We start from the raw sequence: 16081 nt of genomic DNA, 5'->3' as shown, positions 1-16081 counted from the left end.
ATTTTTTTTTTTTTTTTTTTTTTTCCCCCTGAAGAATTGTCCCTGATTTTTGCAGCAATACTGTTATCTGTATAGTACAAGATGTTACGTAATTCATTATTTCCAGCAAAATGCATCTTTTGTATTTTCCTTATAAAAATTATCATAATTCTTCAAATATGTATATTAAATCTGTCCAGTGCAGTTTTCCTCTCTCTTAACTTACAAGTCAGTCTGAGCTGCATTAACTATTTTAAATTAAATTTGTTGGCATGAATTTAAATCAACCTGAATATAATAAAAATAAAAAGCTTTATACTTAACTGACTGATCCACCATTGTATCCATGATTGTATGAATGAACCAGATTTATATGGATTGTGACTTAATTTTTTTTTCCTGAACAGCTACAATATATGATGGGCTACTAGTAAAAGTTATTTTGTATAGAATTTACATAGTACATTAGCTTACAAATTAGTGACAGCTCCATACATTACTCAAATCTAAAAGCTAAGCGTTTTCTGCAGCTTGGCACAAGATGTGATTAAAATATTGCTGAATAAGCTTTGTTTCTTTATATACATTTTATTGATGCTTCTGTAGCTGTTATAGAAGTGCATAATACTGCCTGTTGTTCATTTTTGCATTTTTAATCCACTGATATCAAACAACTTAAAATGCTCATAATGCGCTCTCTCAATCGATTCAGATATTTCAGTGCAAACACTGCCATATTAAATGTCAATTTTCTGCATACTTCTGGAGATATATGTACAAAGCAGTTTTGTGACACACAAAGTCCTTATTGATAAATTTCAGATTCAGTAAGTGAAAAGACTTCTTGTTTGGATGTATTGTGTGTATTTCAGTGTAATCAGCTTTACATCTTTGGACATTATAAGAACTTAGTGTTAACTGAAACAGCTAAAGTTATAATAACACTTGCTGCAGGAGGCTTTCTACATATTAATATAAACTCCCTACTTAATGAGTTTGAGGCATAGTCAAGCAATGTGGTAAAACAGTCAAGCAGCTCATTCTTGTTCTGGTCTTTATAGAGAGATTTAACTTTAAATTACTATTTAAAGTATGAAGTATGAAAAGCTAGTGTACTTGCGTTTGAGTAATAGTGAATGTTGTATAGCTAAAAAGAATTATTTTTCTAGAGTGGTCATATTCTAGATAAGTATAGTTTAATTTCAGTTAAGGCATATATAACTTTCTTGAACACTGTTCAAAAATAACTTCATCTAGCAAGTGGAAATCCAGTAGAGTTACAGGAATTAACTGTAAAATAAATGTATCATGCTTCTGTTTTTGTAAAATTTAACTCTTTTTCATGAGAAAACATCATACCTGCCTTACTGAAATCATTTACTTTTCTCCTATATTTAATTAAAATAATAAAAGTGTGAATGAAAATTCACTTATGTGAATGAAAATTGTAAGTAGCATAAAAGGAACAAATTAGATTGGAAAAAAGCTTCAGCTTCGTTTATCCCACTCTTAGCTTTTTAATCTTTATCTTCTATTTTAATATTTTCATATTCCTGATAAGTAAATTTGTATCAAGTAGTTTGGTATACTAATGACCCTCAATTTTAAACATTTTTTTTAAAGTTGAAAAACATATCGTTTCATCATGTGTGTGGAACTATAAATGAGCAAAGGACAAATGTTACAACTAAAATTTAGGAAAGGCCAGGTCCAACTCACAATAGGAGCAATGGGATTCTTTCTAGGCTGTATTCAGAAATTGAAGGGATACTAGAAGTTAAGTTGCGCTTAGGTGCTGTCCTGAATAAGAATAGACAATATGCATGCTTAAGTGCTTTCCTCAGTCAGAGCTTTAACTGATACATCTTTCATCTGAATGCCTGTCAGTATAATCAGCTTTAAGTATTTTTTTTATTTAAGTGCCTGCAACTAAGTAAAATATAAAAAGCCATAACGTTTTCTTCAGGGTGTTTTCTACTCTAACTTAGAACTAAAAATAGGTCATTGTAATAGCATTAACACTTAAGTTATTTAAAAGCAGGAATTTTGTAGTAATTAAATACTGACTAGTTTTGAAATCTGTATTTATAGAAAACTTTAAGACATCTTACAACTCTTTGTAGACAATGTTCCTATTTAGACAAAGCATGTCATGAAGTCTGCATTGTTTCCTTAGGAGTTTTAACTTGTATTAAAATTATGGGAATCAATGCATTTCAACCAAAACCTGCATGTTCAGAAGCTGTCCAGTTAATGTTTTGACAGTTGCAAATATTGAGCATACTAGTCAGTTGCTATTAATCATGCTTAATAATATAACTCCTTCCACCTCCCCCTGATATTATTCCAATTTATGGTTTTATCTGGCTATTATTCAGTGAGAAATGTTAAGTTAATTTAAATGTTTAAATTGTTTAATTTAAACCACCCAGCTCATACTTCAACATGAAAAGTGATGCAAATACCTAAAATAGTGTTTTCCCTTGTGGCTCCTTACAGACACCAAGGACTTATTGTGCTGCTAACACAGAGGATTTGGAAGCTGTGATTCATCATGTACACAACTTGCATGCTTCAGCTCCACTTCTGGCAGCAGGTGTTTCTATGGGAGGGTAAGAAATTACATAACAGAAATCCCTATAGCTTAGCTTAGCAATTGCAAAATAAGTGTTGCTGCTTTACTGTCATTTAGTGCAGTGTAACATTTCCTGAAGTTAAATGGAATCATTAATATGCTAAAGAAATTCTAAAGTTCTAATTATGGGTTCTGCTCAATGGAATTTAGTTTCAGTGAGTACCCATCAGCACAACTTTAACCAAATTTCCTTTTTCAAGCTAAGCTCAGAATAGCTCACAACATGTTGTTGAGTTATAGATACAAACAAATTTATAAAAGTAAGTAAATTAGATTTGTCACACTTAAAATCTTCATCAGCGTAAAACAAGTTGGGCAGAATTTCTGACCAAACAGTTTTTACAGTTAGTGGTCAACAAAAGGACATAAAATTAAACTCCTCATTTAACCTTAACTATGGGGTTACTATTTTTCATTTTCATTTAACTGATTTACCAGATAAGGTAATCTGAAAATTTGGATATTAGTGATACCTGTCAAACAGAAAAACTTGCAATTGCTTTACTAACATGAATGGAGGGGAGCAGAACCTATCAAAAACAAACAACAGGTTTAGGAAAAGGAAGAAGCAAAATGTTATTTTTCCCTTATCTGCCTATTATAATATACCTGCTGTACTTAAAAAATGGAAATATATCCCCCCAAACTCAAAATATGGGGCCTGGTGATGATTGCATTTCCATTTGTCACTAATGTACTTGTACAGCAGAAAGCTGGTACTGCAAATTAGTGGTGGAATAGGGTATAAAGGCAGTGACTAAGCCCTGGGGTCTTTGGGTACAATGTTGTCTTCCAAGGATAACCTGACTGCTGTAAATTTTGTTGATTGTTCCTAGTTTAGGACTATAATTGCAGATTAGCACTGTATAGAGGTATTCTGGTGAAATTTTCCTGTGGAAAAGTATAGTAGGTATGTTGGCAGCCATGTGGGTTGCATGAGAACCCCTGTGGTTTCACTAGGCCAAAGATCATCCTTATTTTGGCATAATGCTTGGGTCAGTATTTGCTAAGGTTGAAAGACAAAGCAGTCATGCTTCTTTGGAAGATCAAGTCCACTAACTGTAAGGTCACATGGGGCCAATGACAATGTGTTTAATAATTAGCATTCTGTTATTTGTATTAAATAGTACGCACAATAATTACCCAATGGTATGATGATTTTTTTTTAAATCTGATTTGCCATTTTATCTCCTTATTGGATATATTTCACAAAGTGCATGCAACTGCTTTTATGAACAGTAGGGCTGGAAGGGACTCCTTGGGTCACTTGAGTCCAGGCGTCTGCAACCACAAGCCACAATATTGCATAATCTTTTATAACCGGATCAAGTTTCACCTTTAAGCCAATTAAGCCTCTTTCCACTACTACTCCTGTTTAGTCTGTTCCAGCACTTCAGTGCTTCAATGACTAGGAACCTTCCTTAAATTTCCAACCTAAATTTATTCTTGGCCAGTTTAGACCCACTTGTTTTCATGTGCCATCATTGTCCTCTAGTTGAAATGGTTGCTTTCTATTCCCTGGTGTTTACTTCTTCCCTGATGCATTTATAATCCTATCTCCATTTAACTTTCACTTTGCTAGGCCAGACAAGTTAAGCTCTTTTAGTCCTCCTAAAACAAGCTTTCCATTCCCTGATCATCCCAGTCACCTTTCTTTTCAACTGTTCCAGTTTGAATTTATCTTTCTTGAACATAGGTGACCAGGATTGTACACAAGATTTCAAATGAGGTCTCACTCTTATTTTGTACAATGATATTAATGATTTCCTATGTCTGTTGGAAGTATCTTGACACTGCAACTTAGGATTTTACTTGCCTTTTTCATAGCTACAGCATTTTGGCAGCTCATAACCATTTTATAGGATCATAGGAAAGTAGGGCTGGAAGGGACTGCATAGGGTCATCTAGCCAAGCCCCCTGCTCAAGGCAGAATCATGCTCAACTAAACCATCCCTGCCAAGTGTCTGTCTAATCTGTTTCTGAAAAATTCCAAGATTGGCAATTCCACAAATTCTCTAAGTAGCCTGTTCCAATACATGCCTGACTTGACCACCCTCATAGTTAGAAAGTTCCTTCTAATCTCCAACCTGCTGCAGCTTGAGGCCGTTGTTTCTAGTTATGTCCCTTACAGCTACAGAGAAAAGCAAGTCATCCTCTTTATAATCACCCTTCAGATATTTTGAAGACTGTTATTAAAACCCCTCTCACGCTTCTCTTTTCTAGGCTAAATAATCCTAGTTCTTTCAGCCTTTCCTCATAAATCTCGTCTCCCAGGTCCCTGATCATTTTTATTGCTCTGTGCTGGGCTCTTTCCAAACTATCCATGTCCTTCTTGAAATGTGGGGCCCGGTACTCCAGGTGAAGCCTCACCAGTGCTGAATAGATCAGAAGAATCGCTTCCTTTGATTTGCAAGTGACATTCTTGTTAATACAACTCAGAATGCTGTTCACTTTTTGCAACAAGAACACACTGTTGGCTGATAGTCAGCTTGTGGTCTGCTGTAATCCTCAGGTCCTTATCTGCAGTACTGCAGCCTAGCCACTCATTCCCTAGTCTGTATGTGTGCATGCAGTTATTCTGTCCCAAGTGTAGGACTTTGCACTTTTCCTTGTTGAATCTCATCTGATTGATTTGCAGACCATTTCTCCAATCTATCCTAGTCAGTCTGCCCTTTGGAGTGTCTGCACTTCCACCCAACTTGGTGTCACCAGCAATTTTGCTAAGTGTGCACTCAGCTGCATCATCCAAATCATTAATGAAGATGTTGAACAATACCAAGCCCAGGACAGACCCTTAGGGAACTCCACTCGATACCTTCTCCCAACTTGACATTGAGCCATTGAGGACTAGTTGCTGAGCATGATGATCCAACAAGTTTTGTATACACCTTACACTACTTCCATCTAGTCTGTATTTCCTTAGCCTGCTAATGAGAAAGTTGTGGGAGACCCTGTCAAAGCCTTCCTAAGTCAAGGTATATTGAATTTTGTTCCAGTTCTCAGTGTGATCCAGTTCTTCCTACATAATATGCTGATCTTCCTCTGCATTCACAGAGCTTCACAGCTTTGTGCTGATAACATTTATCACTATCTCCTCTTTTTTGTGCCAAGATCATTAAGGAAAGGAAATATTAAACAAGATATGTCCCAAGACCAGTCCTTGAAGAACTCCATTCAACTTCTAACCAACCAAATGCCTGCCTTTTCAACCGTGCCTCTTGTTGTGTCTCTGTCCATTTTTTTAAATTAATACGTATCTACCTACAATGTATCTGCTAATCCAGTGGGAGTCAGGCCCTTAGGGCACTTACACACATGCAGGGAGCCTGCTCCGATGTGTTGGAAATCCATTGTGTCAGAGCAGACTTGATTAATTAAAAAAGAGATGTATGCACAGTGGAAGCTAGGGATGGTCCACAAGGAGGACTGTACATTAGTGGCCAGCACTTGTAGGGAAGTGATCAGGAAAACCAAGGCGGTGACTGAGTTTAGGTTAGCCATGGGAAAGGACAATAAGAAGTCTTTCTTTAGGTATTTAGGCAGTAGAAGGAAAACAAATGGAAGTGTGGGATCCCTGCTTAACACCTTGGGCCAGCTGGTAACTGACATTCAGGAAAAAAATGAACTCCTGAATGCCCGATTTGTTTCGGTATTTCACTGGACCAAGGGGAAAGACAAGTGAGATAAGGCTCATAGGGGGCATGCCATCAGTGTGATGTGGTGGCCAGCAGGGCAAATAACACACTGGCATGCATCAACCGATGAATCTCATGTAAAACTAAGGAAGTGATACTCCTGCTGTACTCTGCATTAGTAAGACTGCAGTCGGAGTACTGCATCCAGTTCTGGGTGCCACGCTTGAATAAGGAAGTGGAAAACTTGAGAGAGTCCAGAAAAGAGCCACCCATATGATCAGAGACTTGCAAGGCACGCCATATGAGGGAAAGCTGAGGGACCTGGGCCTCTCTAGCCTAAAGAAGAGAAAATTGAGAGGGGACTTGATAGAAGCTTGCCGCTATATCAGAGGAGTGCATCAGGACCTTGGTGAACAGCTGTTCACTAGGGCACCTCTGGGGAAGACTAGGACCCCTGGGGGAGGCTCAACGTCTACTCAGAGAGCTGGTAGCCCAAGAGGGGCTTTAGACAGACTGCCAGGACTGGGGAAGCCAGGTGTTCCCAACTGGCCCAGGATGGGGGTCAAGGTCCAGGAAGGGCTGAAGGTCCAAGAGGGGCCACCACCAGAGACTGAGATGGTAAAGGACTTGCAGGCAGGGAGGCTGGAGCCAGGTCCTGTACCATGGACCTAGGCTAAAGGGCCCACCCAGTGAGAGCATGGAGGAAGAAGGCTGATAAGGCCAAGACCTCTACAGTGTGCATAACGATACAGTAACACCTGCAAGGCTTGGGTCATAGTATAGGGGAGGAATGGAACCATGCAATCTGCCCTTAAAGGTTACAGTTGCCCTGCAAGCACACAGTGAGCCGAGAAGGGTCTATTAGGCTTGAGAGCCTAGCTAAGGTGAAGGGGATCCAGGGGAGGGGCCCAGTAATGATTTGCATGGACTCTGGCTCTCTCTAACAGCCGATGGGCATCCTCCCTTACACTGTCTCTACTGAGAACAAGGCGTGGTGAGCAAGTGACCAAGGGAGGGCTGCATTAGAGGCTGAGCCTGACGGGAACACACAGCCACCGCGGTATAACGGCCATGAATCTGCATGAACCCACTGGTCACAAACCTGCTGGAATGTCCCAGAGTCCAGGGAGAACTAGTTGCCATTATGTCTATCGTGTCATGAGGTCACTGGAGTTCAGTTAAATGATCAGAAATTGTCATTTTACGATCTTCCTGATTAAAAGTAAGTACCAAAGGATTTCAGGACAGAAGAAAAAAATTAAGCTGAAAAAATGGAAGAGGAAGTGGAGCCCATTAGCCTATGAAAGTTTCAGGAATTAATTCTACATTGGTGGGGCTTTGCAACTGATAGGTACATGGTGTTGGCGTAGGTGTGGACTTCAGTAAGCATCTGCCTCAGAAGCAGGAAATAATCTTGACCAAACCAGCAAGATCTAATTAACACTTAGTGTGTGGTGGCTCCACTCCAGAGAGCACAGCTGGACTAGACAGTGATTGTACAAGTACTCAGGAAATGTGGAAGTGTGCTGCTAGGAAGGAAGGCGATTACCCAGTCACCCTTTTTAATAAGGCACTCAAAGTGAGGGACTTTCAGAAAGAATTCTGCTAGTACAGGGTGGAGTCTTCTGTTTCTTTCTTATTGATTTTACTGAGGATAAGCGTGGCTCTTTATAATCTCTAATGACTACATTTCAGTGGGCGAGTAGCTTTTAAACCTTTTGGAAGCTTTTAAAACTTGATGGGCCAAATCCCAGACCCACTGGAAGAGAAACATAACCTAATATGTTGGCACCCTGGGCAATGTTGGTGGGAAAGGGGGAAAGTGAGCCTTTGCCTGCTCATGCATCCCCTCTGAATCAGCCATGCTTGCCTGCCCCCAAAGTTATGTTACAGCACTGGCATTATTTGGAGTTTTGCCATTGTCTTCAAACAAACCGAGATTTGGATTATTACTGGGTTGCTTTCTTGGTTTTTGTTGTTGTTGCCTGTCTCCAGGGAGTCACCAGTGTTGTCAGGGCAGATGCCATCAGTGGTATTGTCTGACTGTTAGGGTTGTTCAGGGGTTAGGTGCTGCCAGTCACATGAAGCTCCCTCAGTCTGAGTTGTCTGTGTGCATACTGTGAGGATACTGGGGATGTGCTGCTGACAGCCCCATTGTTATAAGAAACGGACTGCAGTCTTCGGCTCTTAGCCGGGAAACAGACATCTTATGTGGAGCAGGATTAGGTGTGCTGCAGTATGTCTCGGGGGGGACTGGGGAACTCGCATAGGTGTGTTCCCATCCATGTTTGCAGGCATGCATGAGGAAGTCCCTTGCAGAGCACAGGGTGCATGTCTGCAAGCAGGGAACCACCACTTGCAGACATGTAAACTAAAGCCCCAACTTTCCTTGCTTATCCAGATGCCTCCATTAAAAAAAATTGTTTATGGTGGTGCAAAGGTGACATCTGGTGTTTATGGTGGCACTGACAGCTGATCTCCCTTCTTCACTGTATTTGATGGTTTGGGTACATTATAAGATTTGGACCGCAATCCCTTAGGCAACTAAGGCATGTGAAACTTTTAACTCTGTAGCTTTAAGGCAGTCTCCTATTATTCACCTTTTATTATTGTCCCTTTCTTCTGTTTCATTTCTTGTCTGTCTTTCTACATTTGGAGTGTCAGGTATCTATTAGCTGTCCTCCTTAATCTCGCATTGCTGCAAAGGAGATTGTAAGTGCCAGCTAATCAGAAGATTCTTGTTCTTTATGTTCCTTGCCATAAAAAGCTCTGTATCCCAGGTGTGAAGCAGTGGTGATGTTGGAGAGAGAAAAAATAAACTATACATGATAGATGTTAGTTATATTGCTTAATACATTTCTGGAAGATGTTCATACACTGCAGTTAGGCTGGTACACAGACCTATGGAGAATGAAATAGACTTAGAATTCTACGTTTGGTTGTTTTTAAATGGATGATTGGATAATTATGTTCTTTGTGGCTTTTATCTCTGTTTGTAGCATGCTTCTTTTAAATTACCTGGGCAAAACTGGTAGAGAAACTCCTTTGATGGCAGCTGCAGTTTTCTCGCCAGGTTGGAATATTTTTGCATCTGTAGAATCACTTGAGAAACCACTGAACTGGTTTCTTTTTAATTACTACTTGACTACTTGTCTACAGTCCTCTGTTAGTAGGTGAGTCAATTTCTTGAAATCCTTAGACTGAAGAATGTTAGCTTGGCATTTATGCAAGATAAAATGTTGAAAATTAAGTTGCTATTATAGCATTTCACCTAACCTTTTTTGTCTGTGTATCCATTATTGAAAGTTCTAAAGTATATTGTTTGAAAGATTTTCCTCATCAAATTCACTTCTATGTAAAGAACCAGGCCCAGGTTTATCTACCACTCATGCCTTCAAAATGGAGATTAAGTGGGATTTAAAATGGATAAATAGGTTTGTGCTGACTCTTTTTACAAGAGTATATTTTATCTTTTGTACATGTTGGCTCATGTAAGGCTACTCAAGAGTTGGCTAGATGGCATCTATTTGATTTTCTTTAAAATCTCATTGAGTTTGTGGGATACATATGTACTAATTTAATAAATGTGTCAAATTTGAAAGCAAAGAAAAGAGTTACTTGTGTTTAAAAAAAAAAAACCCAAGAGTATATATTCCTAAAAATACAGTTCTCTTTTTTTAACATTGGCATATTTCTCATGACTAATGCAGACATCAAGCAATTTTCTGCATGTATTTATATGCAAGTGAACAGTGCTTATCATCCTGGACAGATTTTTTTTTTTTTTTTGAGACACAAAAATAAAAACCATATTTTCTTACCCATAGAATTTACTTCTAGGTATATCTTTGTAGGAAAGAGGACTTCTACATCTGTTAAAATACTTTCTTTTGTTTTCAGACATCAAAAAATGTTGGAAAAATTATTTGATTTGGACCTGGTCATGAAGGTATGTGAATAAGAAGTCTATTTTGGTTTCATGCTTCATTTCCTGTTGCTGATGTAATTCCATATTCGATTTGTGTACTTCAGGCTAAAACCATTAGGGAGTTTGATAAGCAATTTACCTCAGTCATGTTTGGCTACCCTACAATTGAGGATTACTACGAAGATGCAAGCCCATATCACAAGTTGAAGTCAGTAGGAATTCCACTGCTGTGTCTGAACTCTCTGGATGATGTTTTCTCACCAGGCCATGGTAAGTTAATGCTGACTTGTACATTTCTCTGTGTATGTAGTCAGTTTGATAGAAACTATACTGATTTAAGAACAGGCCATATATGTGAGGTTGTATCTAAGAATTGTATCTGTTGGCATTTTGCTGTACATCATTCTTGCTGTTTACTTCCAAGTTTCCACTCTGAACTTGAAGTTCTTAGGGGCTCTTTACAACTAATACAAAGTACCTAAGAACTAGTGATTCTATTGATCAGCATTATTTGAAGCCTGTCCTTGCGGGGGGGACGATGACAACCCAAACCTTTGTTCTTGGACTAGATCATGTATCAGGGTACTTGAACTCCTCAGTAGCCATGACACCCAATGACCTCTGTGACATAAAGTTCCAGTGACTAAATGCAAAATTATTTGGTTTTACCCAGATAATTGAAAATGAGATACTGCAAGAATCTCATTTTGAATCTAACATAGTATTGTCATGGATCACGCCCCTTTCAGGAGAAGCTCTGCCACAGGATTCTCCATGGAGAAGCCTTATTTGGTCTCCCACTCTTGAAGGACCCTCTGAAGTCATGTGGCTTCATGAGGGGCAAGTCTCCAGCTTGGAGACCCTGGCTCTTCTCAGCCTCTGGCTTCTCCAGTGATCTTCAGCACCCCCACAATGGAGAACTCCTTCTTAGTCAGCTCCCGGAAAAGGGGGGTGTTCTCTTTTTCAAGGAGTTGGGGAGAGGATAGGTGGAATCAGGTCAGAGTGCTGACATCCCAAACAGTATAGCAGACTGCTCAGCACCAAACTGTCTTTATTGGCCCACTCTGTCCTCCCTGGGACTTTCCCTCTACTCTGTCCCCGCTGAGACTTTCTCTCCCTAGTTTGCTCATTCTTTTTCAGGCACAGTCAGCCAGTCTCATAACAATACTGTTACAAAAGTATAGTTTTAGCTTGGGGACTGACACTTACCCAATCAAATGAAATGGGGGAGCCAACTGGGAACCTGTTTCTTCAACCTGCTGCCAGGCACGGGCTGCTATCTCCCCCTGGGGTGCAAAGGACATTCAGTCTTACAAACTACATATAGCAAGGATGCTGAGCCTCCCCTTCCCCCAAAGTGTTCCCCACCAAAACTTCAGGCTAGAACTCAGCTCACTTACCCTCTTTGATTACATCTTTTGAACTGACCTGGATCATTTTAACCAGTGATCCAGGAAAGTTCAGCTTCTTCCACCTCCCCCCAGCGTTTGGTGTTTTGTTTTGTTTTTTTTTGTGACAAGTCCTGGAAAGCCTTTAGGACCCAGTAATCCTGTGATGTCTAGGTGTCCAGGGCTCCAGAAAAAATGTACGCTAATGTGGTACTTCCCTCTGTTGAAGAGTTCTTTACTAATCTTCTCACTGAAGCAGCAGTCACCTGAAAGACCTGGCAGTCCAGCTGAAGCCACCAGGCCTCATGTCACTAGGACACCCATAGGAGCTCTGTAGCCTAGGTCTGCCAAGACTTCCTGGTAGACATTGAAGATCTTTGTATCCCCTTTGACCCATAACTCCAAGTGGCCCCCATTGTCCAGATACTGACTTTTTTCCAGGCTCACTTGCCCATGTTGCCTCTGGTAGCTGTTGAAGATATGACAAGCTAGGCAATCCCAGTGGTCCTGGCATACGTGGGAAGCCTTCACTCCTTGGAGTGCCCCGTAATCTTAAGTATTATCTTGTCTTCGATCAGGTCACAAAGGCCATGGATGCAGGTGTCGCGGTGGATGTAGTCTTTCTGGACTTCAGCAAGGCCTTTGACACCGTCTCTCACCCCCTCCTAGTTAAAAAAAACTAGGTGACTGTGGCATCGATGCCTACACAGTCAGATGGATTGCAGATTGGCTGAGGGGTCGCACTCAGAGGGTGGTGGTGGATGGGTCATACTCGACCTGGGGGGAGGTGGGTAGCGGAGTCCCCCAGGGCTCGGTCCTGGGGCCTGCGCTGTTCAATTTCTTCATCAGCGATCTGGATGATGGGGTGGAAAGTAACCTGTTTAAATTCGCTGATGACACCAAAATTTGGGGGGAGGTGAGCACGCTAGCAGGGAGGGAGAGATTGCAGAGGGATCTGGATAGGTTACAGGGGTGGGCTAACAGGAACAGGATGCGTTTCAATACGGACAAGTGCAGGGTGCTGCACTTGGGCAGTAGGAACCAGCAGCACACTTACACAATGGGGAACTCCCTACTCGAGAGCACGGAGGCAGAAAGAGATCTTGGAGTCATTATTGACTCCAAGATGAACATGGGCCGACAATGCGAGGTCATGGTTGGCAGGGCTAACCGGACCTTGTCATGCATCCACAGGTGCATCTCGAGTAGAGCCAAGGAGGTGATCCTCCCCCTCTACGCGACGCTGGTCAGGCCACAGCTGGAGTATTGTGTCCAGTTCTGTGCGCCCCATTTCAAGAGGGATGTGGACAACATGGAGAGGGTCCAGAGGAGGGCCACCCGCATGATCCGGGGACAACAGGGCAGACCCTACAGTGAGAGACTGCGGGACCTGAACCTATTCAGCCTCCACAAGAGAAGGCTGAGGGGGGACCTGGTGACCGTCTATAAACTCACTAGGGGGGACCAGAAGGGTTTGGGGGAGACGCTGTTTCCCCTAGCGCCCGCTGGCATAACAAGGAGTAATGGGCACAAGTTGATGGAGAGGAGGTATAGATTGGACATCCGCAAAAACTACTTCACAGTTAGGGCGGCTAGGAGCTGGAACCAACTTCCAAGGGAAGTGGTGCTGGCCCCTACCCTGGGGGTCTTTAAGAAGAGGCTGGATGCCTACCTGGCTGGACTCATTTAAGTCCCGTTTCTCTTTTTTTTTTGTTGTTCTCCTGCCCTGGCGGGGGGTCGGGCTAGAAGATCTACTAGGTCCCTTCCGACCCTTAATCTATGAATCTATGAGTCTGGGCTGCCAATTCACCCTTCAGGCTTGGAATTCTTATGGGGCCTACTCAATCCTGATCAAACAGTGTAACTACTGGCGCACTGGTAAGGTCTGGCAAGCTGCCAATCCCTTCATCACCTTCAGGATCTTGGATTCCTAGAGCCCCAGGGTCTCCAGGGAAACCCAAAATGACTGCACCACCTTCAAGACACACAAGGCCACACAATCCACTCTTCACTCCCTCTGCTCTGTCAGGCACAGGAAAACTTGGGATCCCTAAAGGACCCTTTCTCCGTGGAATTCCTTTTCCTGAACTACTTTGGTCACACTTGATGTTAGGTGTCTCTGGTATTCCACTGTAATCTGGTGCACCTTTCTGTCTACTGGCACTGGTAGGACCTTGTGGGCCATGGTCATCTTGTCCTTGTCCTGCACCAGGAAGCAGTCACAGGGCACCATGCTCAGCAAAAAAAAAAGGGACTGTTACCAGCTCCTGTTGCTGCTGCTGCCTTGGCAATGCTGCACATGCAGCAAGGACCTGAGTGGTGGGGATGCCGCAGAGGTGTTGGGCTGTGCACAGGTGGGGTAAGACACCATGTGAGGGACATACTACTCCACTGGGCACCAGGAGCCTTTGCAAAAGCAGCTCTTCTCCAGCAGTTGCGGGAGCTCAGGTGTGCAGGTCCTTTTAGCACTGAGGCAGCAGTATGCTCTGGGGCTCTAAGTGCACGTGGCAGCACTGTCCTCATGAAGGTCTGTCACACCTGTCTGAGATGGCAGTATGGACTGCATGGAGAGTGAGACTGCAGGTAGGAGCTGTGGGCAAGGGGGTGATGTGCATTGGGAGCAAGGCGGTTACCGCCTTCCCCATCAAGGTCTGGAGCAGACCGGAGGCGCGTGTGTGTGTGAAATGCAAAACAAACAAGCAAACAAAAAAAAGGGTTTACATCAGTAGTTTTAAAATGTCCTGCACTATTACTAAATATTGGTTATTGCAGGGGTTTTCAACCTTTTTAAAGAAGTGTACCCCTTCTGGTGGCAGCAGCCAGATGTGGGGTGGAGGTGCATGCGGCTGCCACCCACCAACCCATGCCACCACCGCACCCTGCTTTCCCACAGCTGGTTGCATGTGTGGCTGTACAGGCTGCTGATGGGCCTCGCACCCAGCCAATTGTTCGCCGCCAGTCAGCAGCCCACAGAGCTGCATGTGGGACTGGCTGTGGGAAAGCGGCACAGGGTAGTGGATGGCAGCAGTGGCCACCACATGCAAGCTCCCTCCTGTGTCCAGCTGGCCAGGTGGCGCCTGTGTGGCCCACAGAGGGACACTGCTGCCCTTGTCCCCCTGGCCCTGCTTCTAGGAGGCGGTGGCACAGGGTGGTGGGTGGTGGCGCTCCATCCCCCACCTGCCTGCACGTGCTCCCTAGGACAAGCACGAGGCAAAATAGAGCCTGTGGGCCAGATCTGGCCCTCCAGGCCATCCTATCCAGCCCATGGGCACCTAAAAAGTTTAGAAAATTAATATTTATCTGCTCCTGGCTGCCTGTCAAACATGACAGGATCTAGGGGGGCAGTAGAATCCCAGGGAAGCTGGCAGGACATGGGAGCAAGGCCAGCCTGGCCCTGCCCCCCCAGCTCTGTCCCACCCCCTAACCAGAAGTCTTTGCTGGCCCCGGCTGTTACTACTTTCCTGCATCCCTGTTCTAGCACCATGTGGCCCTGGGCTGCATCACTGGACTATGGGAGCACAGGGCCATGCTGGTACCCTGGGGTCAGGAGCAGGAGGGAGGGGGTGTGTGTGTGTATATGTATTTATAGGATGAGTACCACAAGCACACCCCACTATACACATGCACCCACACCCCCTCTTCCATTGCCATACACACAGATACCCACATGCTCCCTCACCCCACACACCCCATGCCTATCCACCCCCCATGAAGTCCCCTGACCCGCACCCACGCCCCACATACTCAGACATTCACAGCCCCCACAAACCTATATCCACCCCCCGATGCCTCCCACCCCTCCACAGTATACAAGAGTAAGACTTCATTTTAAGCTATTGTGCAATCACCTCTATGTACACACAAACACATGTAAATCAAGACAAAAATATTTTTTTAAATCAAATTAATGAATGCTGTAGATGTTTGAATTTTAGAATATAATTTGGTATTTTTCTGGTTCTGAGATGGCAAAACCCTTTGCTGAAAGGACTATTTCCAGGGGCAAAGGGAGGGACTTCTGGCGGCAAAGGTCAGGGGTTAGGTGGAACTTACGGTCCCAAGATGGTGACCAGGGGATGGGGCATGTGGCCCTCAACAGCTTGCCAAAACTTGGTAAGTGTCCCTCTGCCTGAAATAATTGCCGGCCCCTGCCTTAGGACCTTTCTAAGTACCCCTGGGGTATGCGTGCCCCCAATTGACAACCCCTGGGTTATTGGATCAGCATCAGCTGATATGGTTGTTTAATCACTGGCTATCAGTATCAGCCAAAAAACCTTTATTGGTGCACCCCTAGTAAAAAGCCCAACAAATAATCTCTAGCCAGTCATTTTAAATTTGTGTGTTGGATGGCAGAAATTTCAGGTTAGGATTAAAAAAAAAAAAAACACCCTACTTGCCCTTTTTTCCCATGAGAAGCCATATCTTTTTTTGTCCTCAGCCTGCATGTCATTTTCTGGCTAACGGTATAGCCATGTGAATGGAGTGACTTGGCTTTTTTTTTTTTTTTTTTTTTTTT

At 43.0% G+C, this 16081-nt stretch overlaps 1 protein-coding gene across 1 annotated transcript in view; it reads left to right on the top strand.

Moving 5' to 3' along the window:
- ABHD3 (abhydrolase domain containing 3) overlaps window positions 1-16081 on the top strand; it is a 34218-nt gene that overhangs the window by 8738 nt on the left and 9399 nt on the right. The window contains exons 5-8 of the mRNA XM_019526111.1: window positions 2479-2591; window positions 9249-9422; window positions 10150-10198; window positions 10282-10447. Of these exons, the coding sequence (XP_019381656.1) occupies window positions 2479-2591; window positions 9249-9422; window positions 10150-10198; window positions 10282-10447 (502 nt within the window). The remainder of the gene's footprint in view (window positions 1-2478; window positions 2592-9248; window positions 9423-10149; window positions 10199-10281; window positions 10448-16081) is intronic.

Source organism: Gavialis gangeticus, unplaced genomic scaffold (genome assembly GCF_001723915.1).
Source record: "Gavialis gangeticus isolate Ggan-Ray unplaced genomic scaffold, GavGan_comp1, whole genome shotgun sequence".
Lineage (NCBI taxonomy): Eukaryota > Metazoa > Chordata > Crocodylia > Gavialidae > Gavialis > Gavialis gangeticus.
The sequence above is the reverse complement of the archived record's forward strand: the minus strand, read 5'-3'. Positions and strand labels throughout refer to the sequence as shown.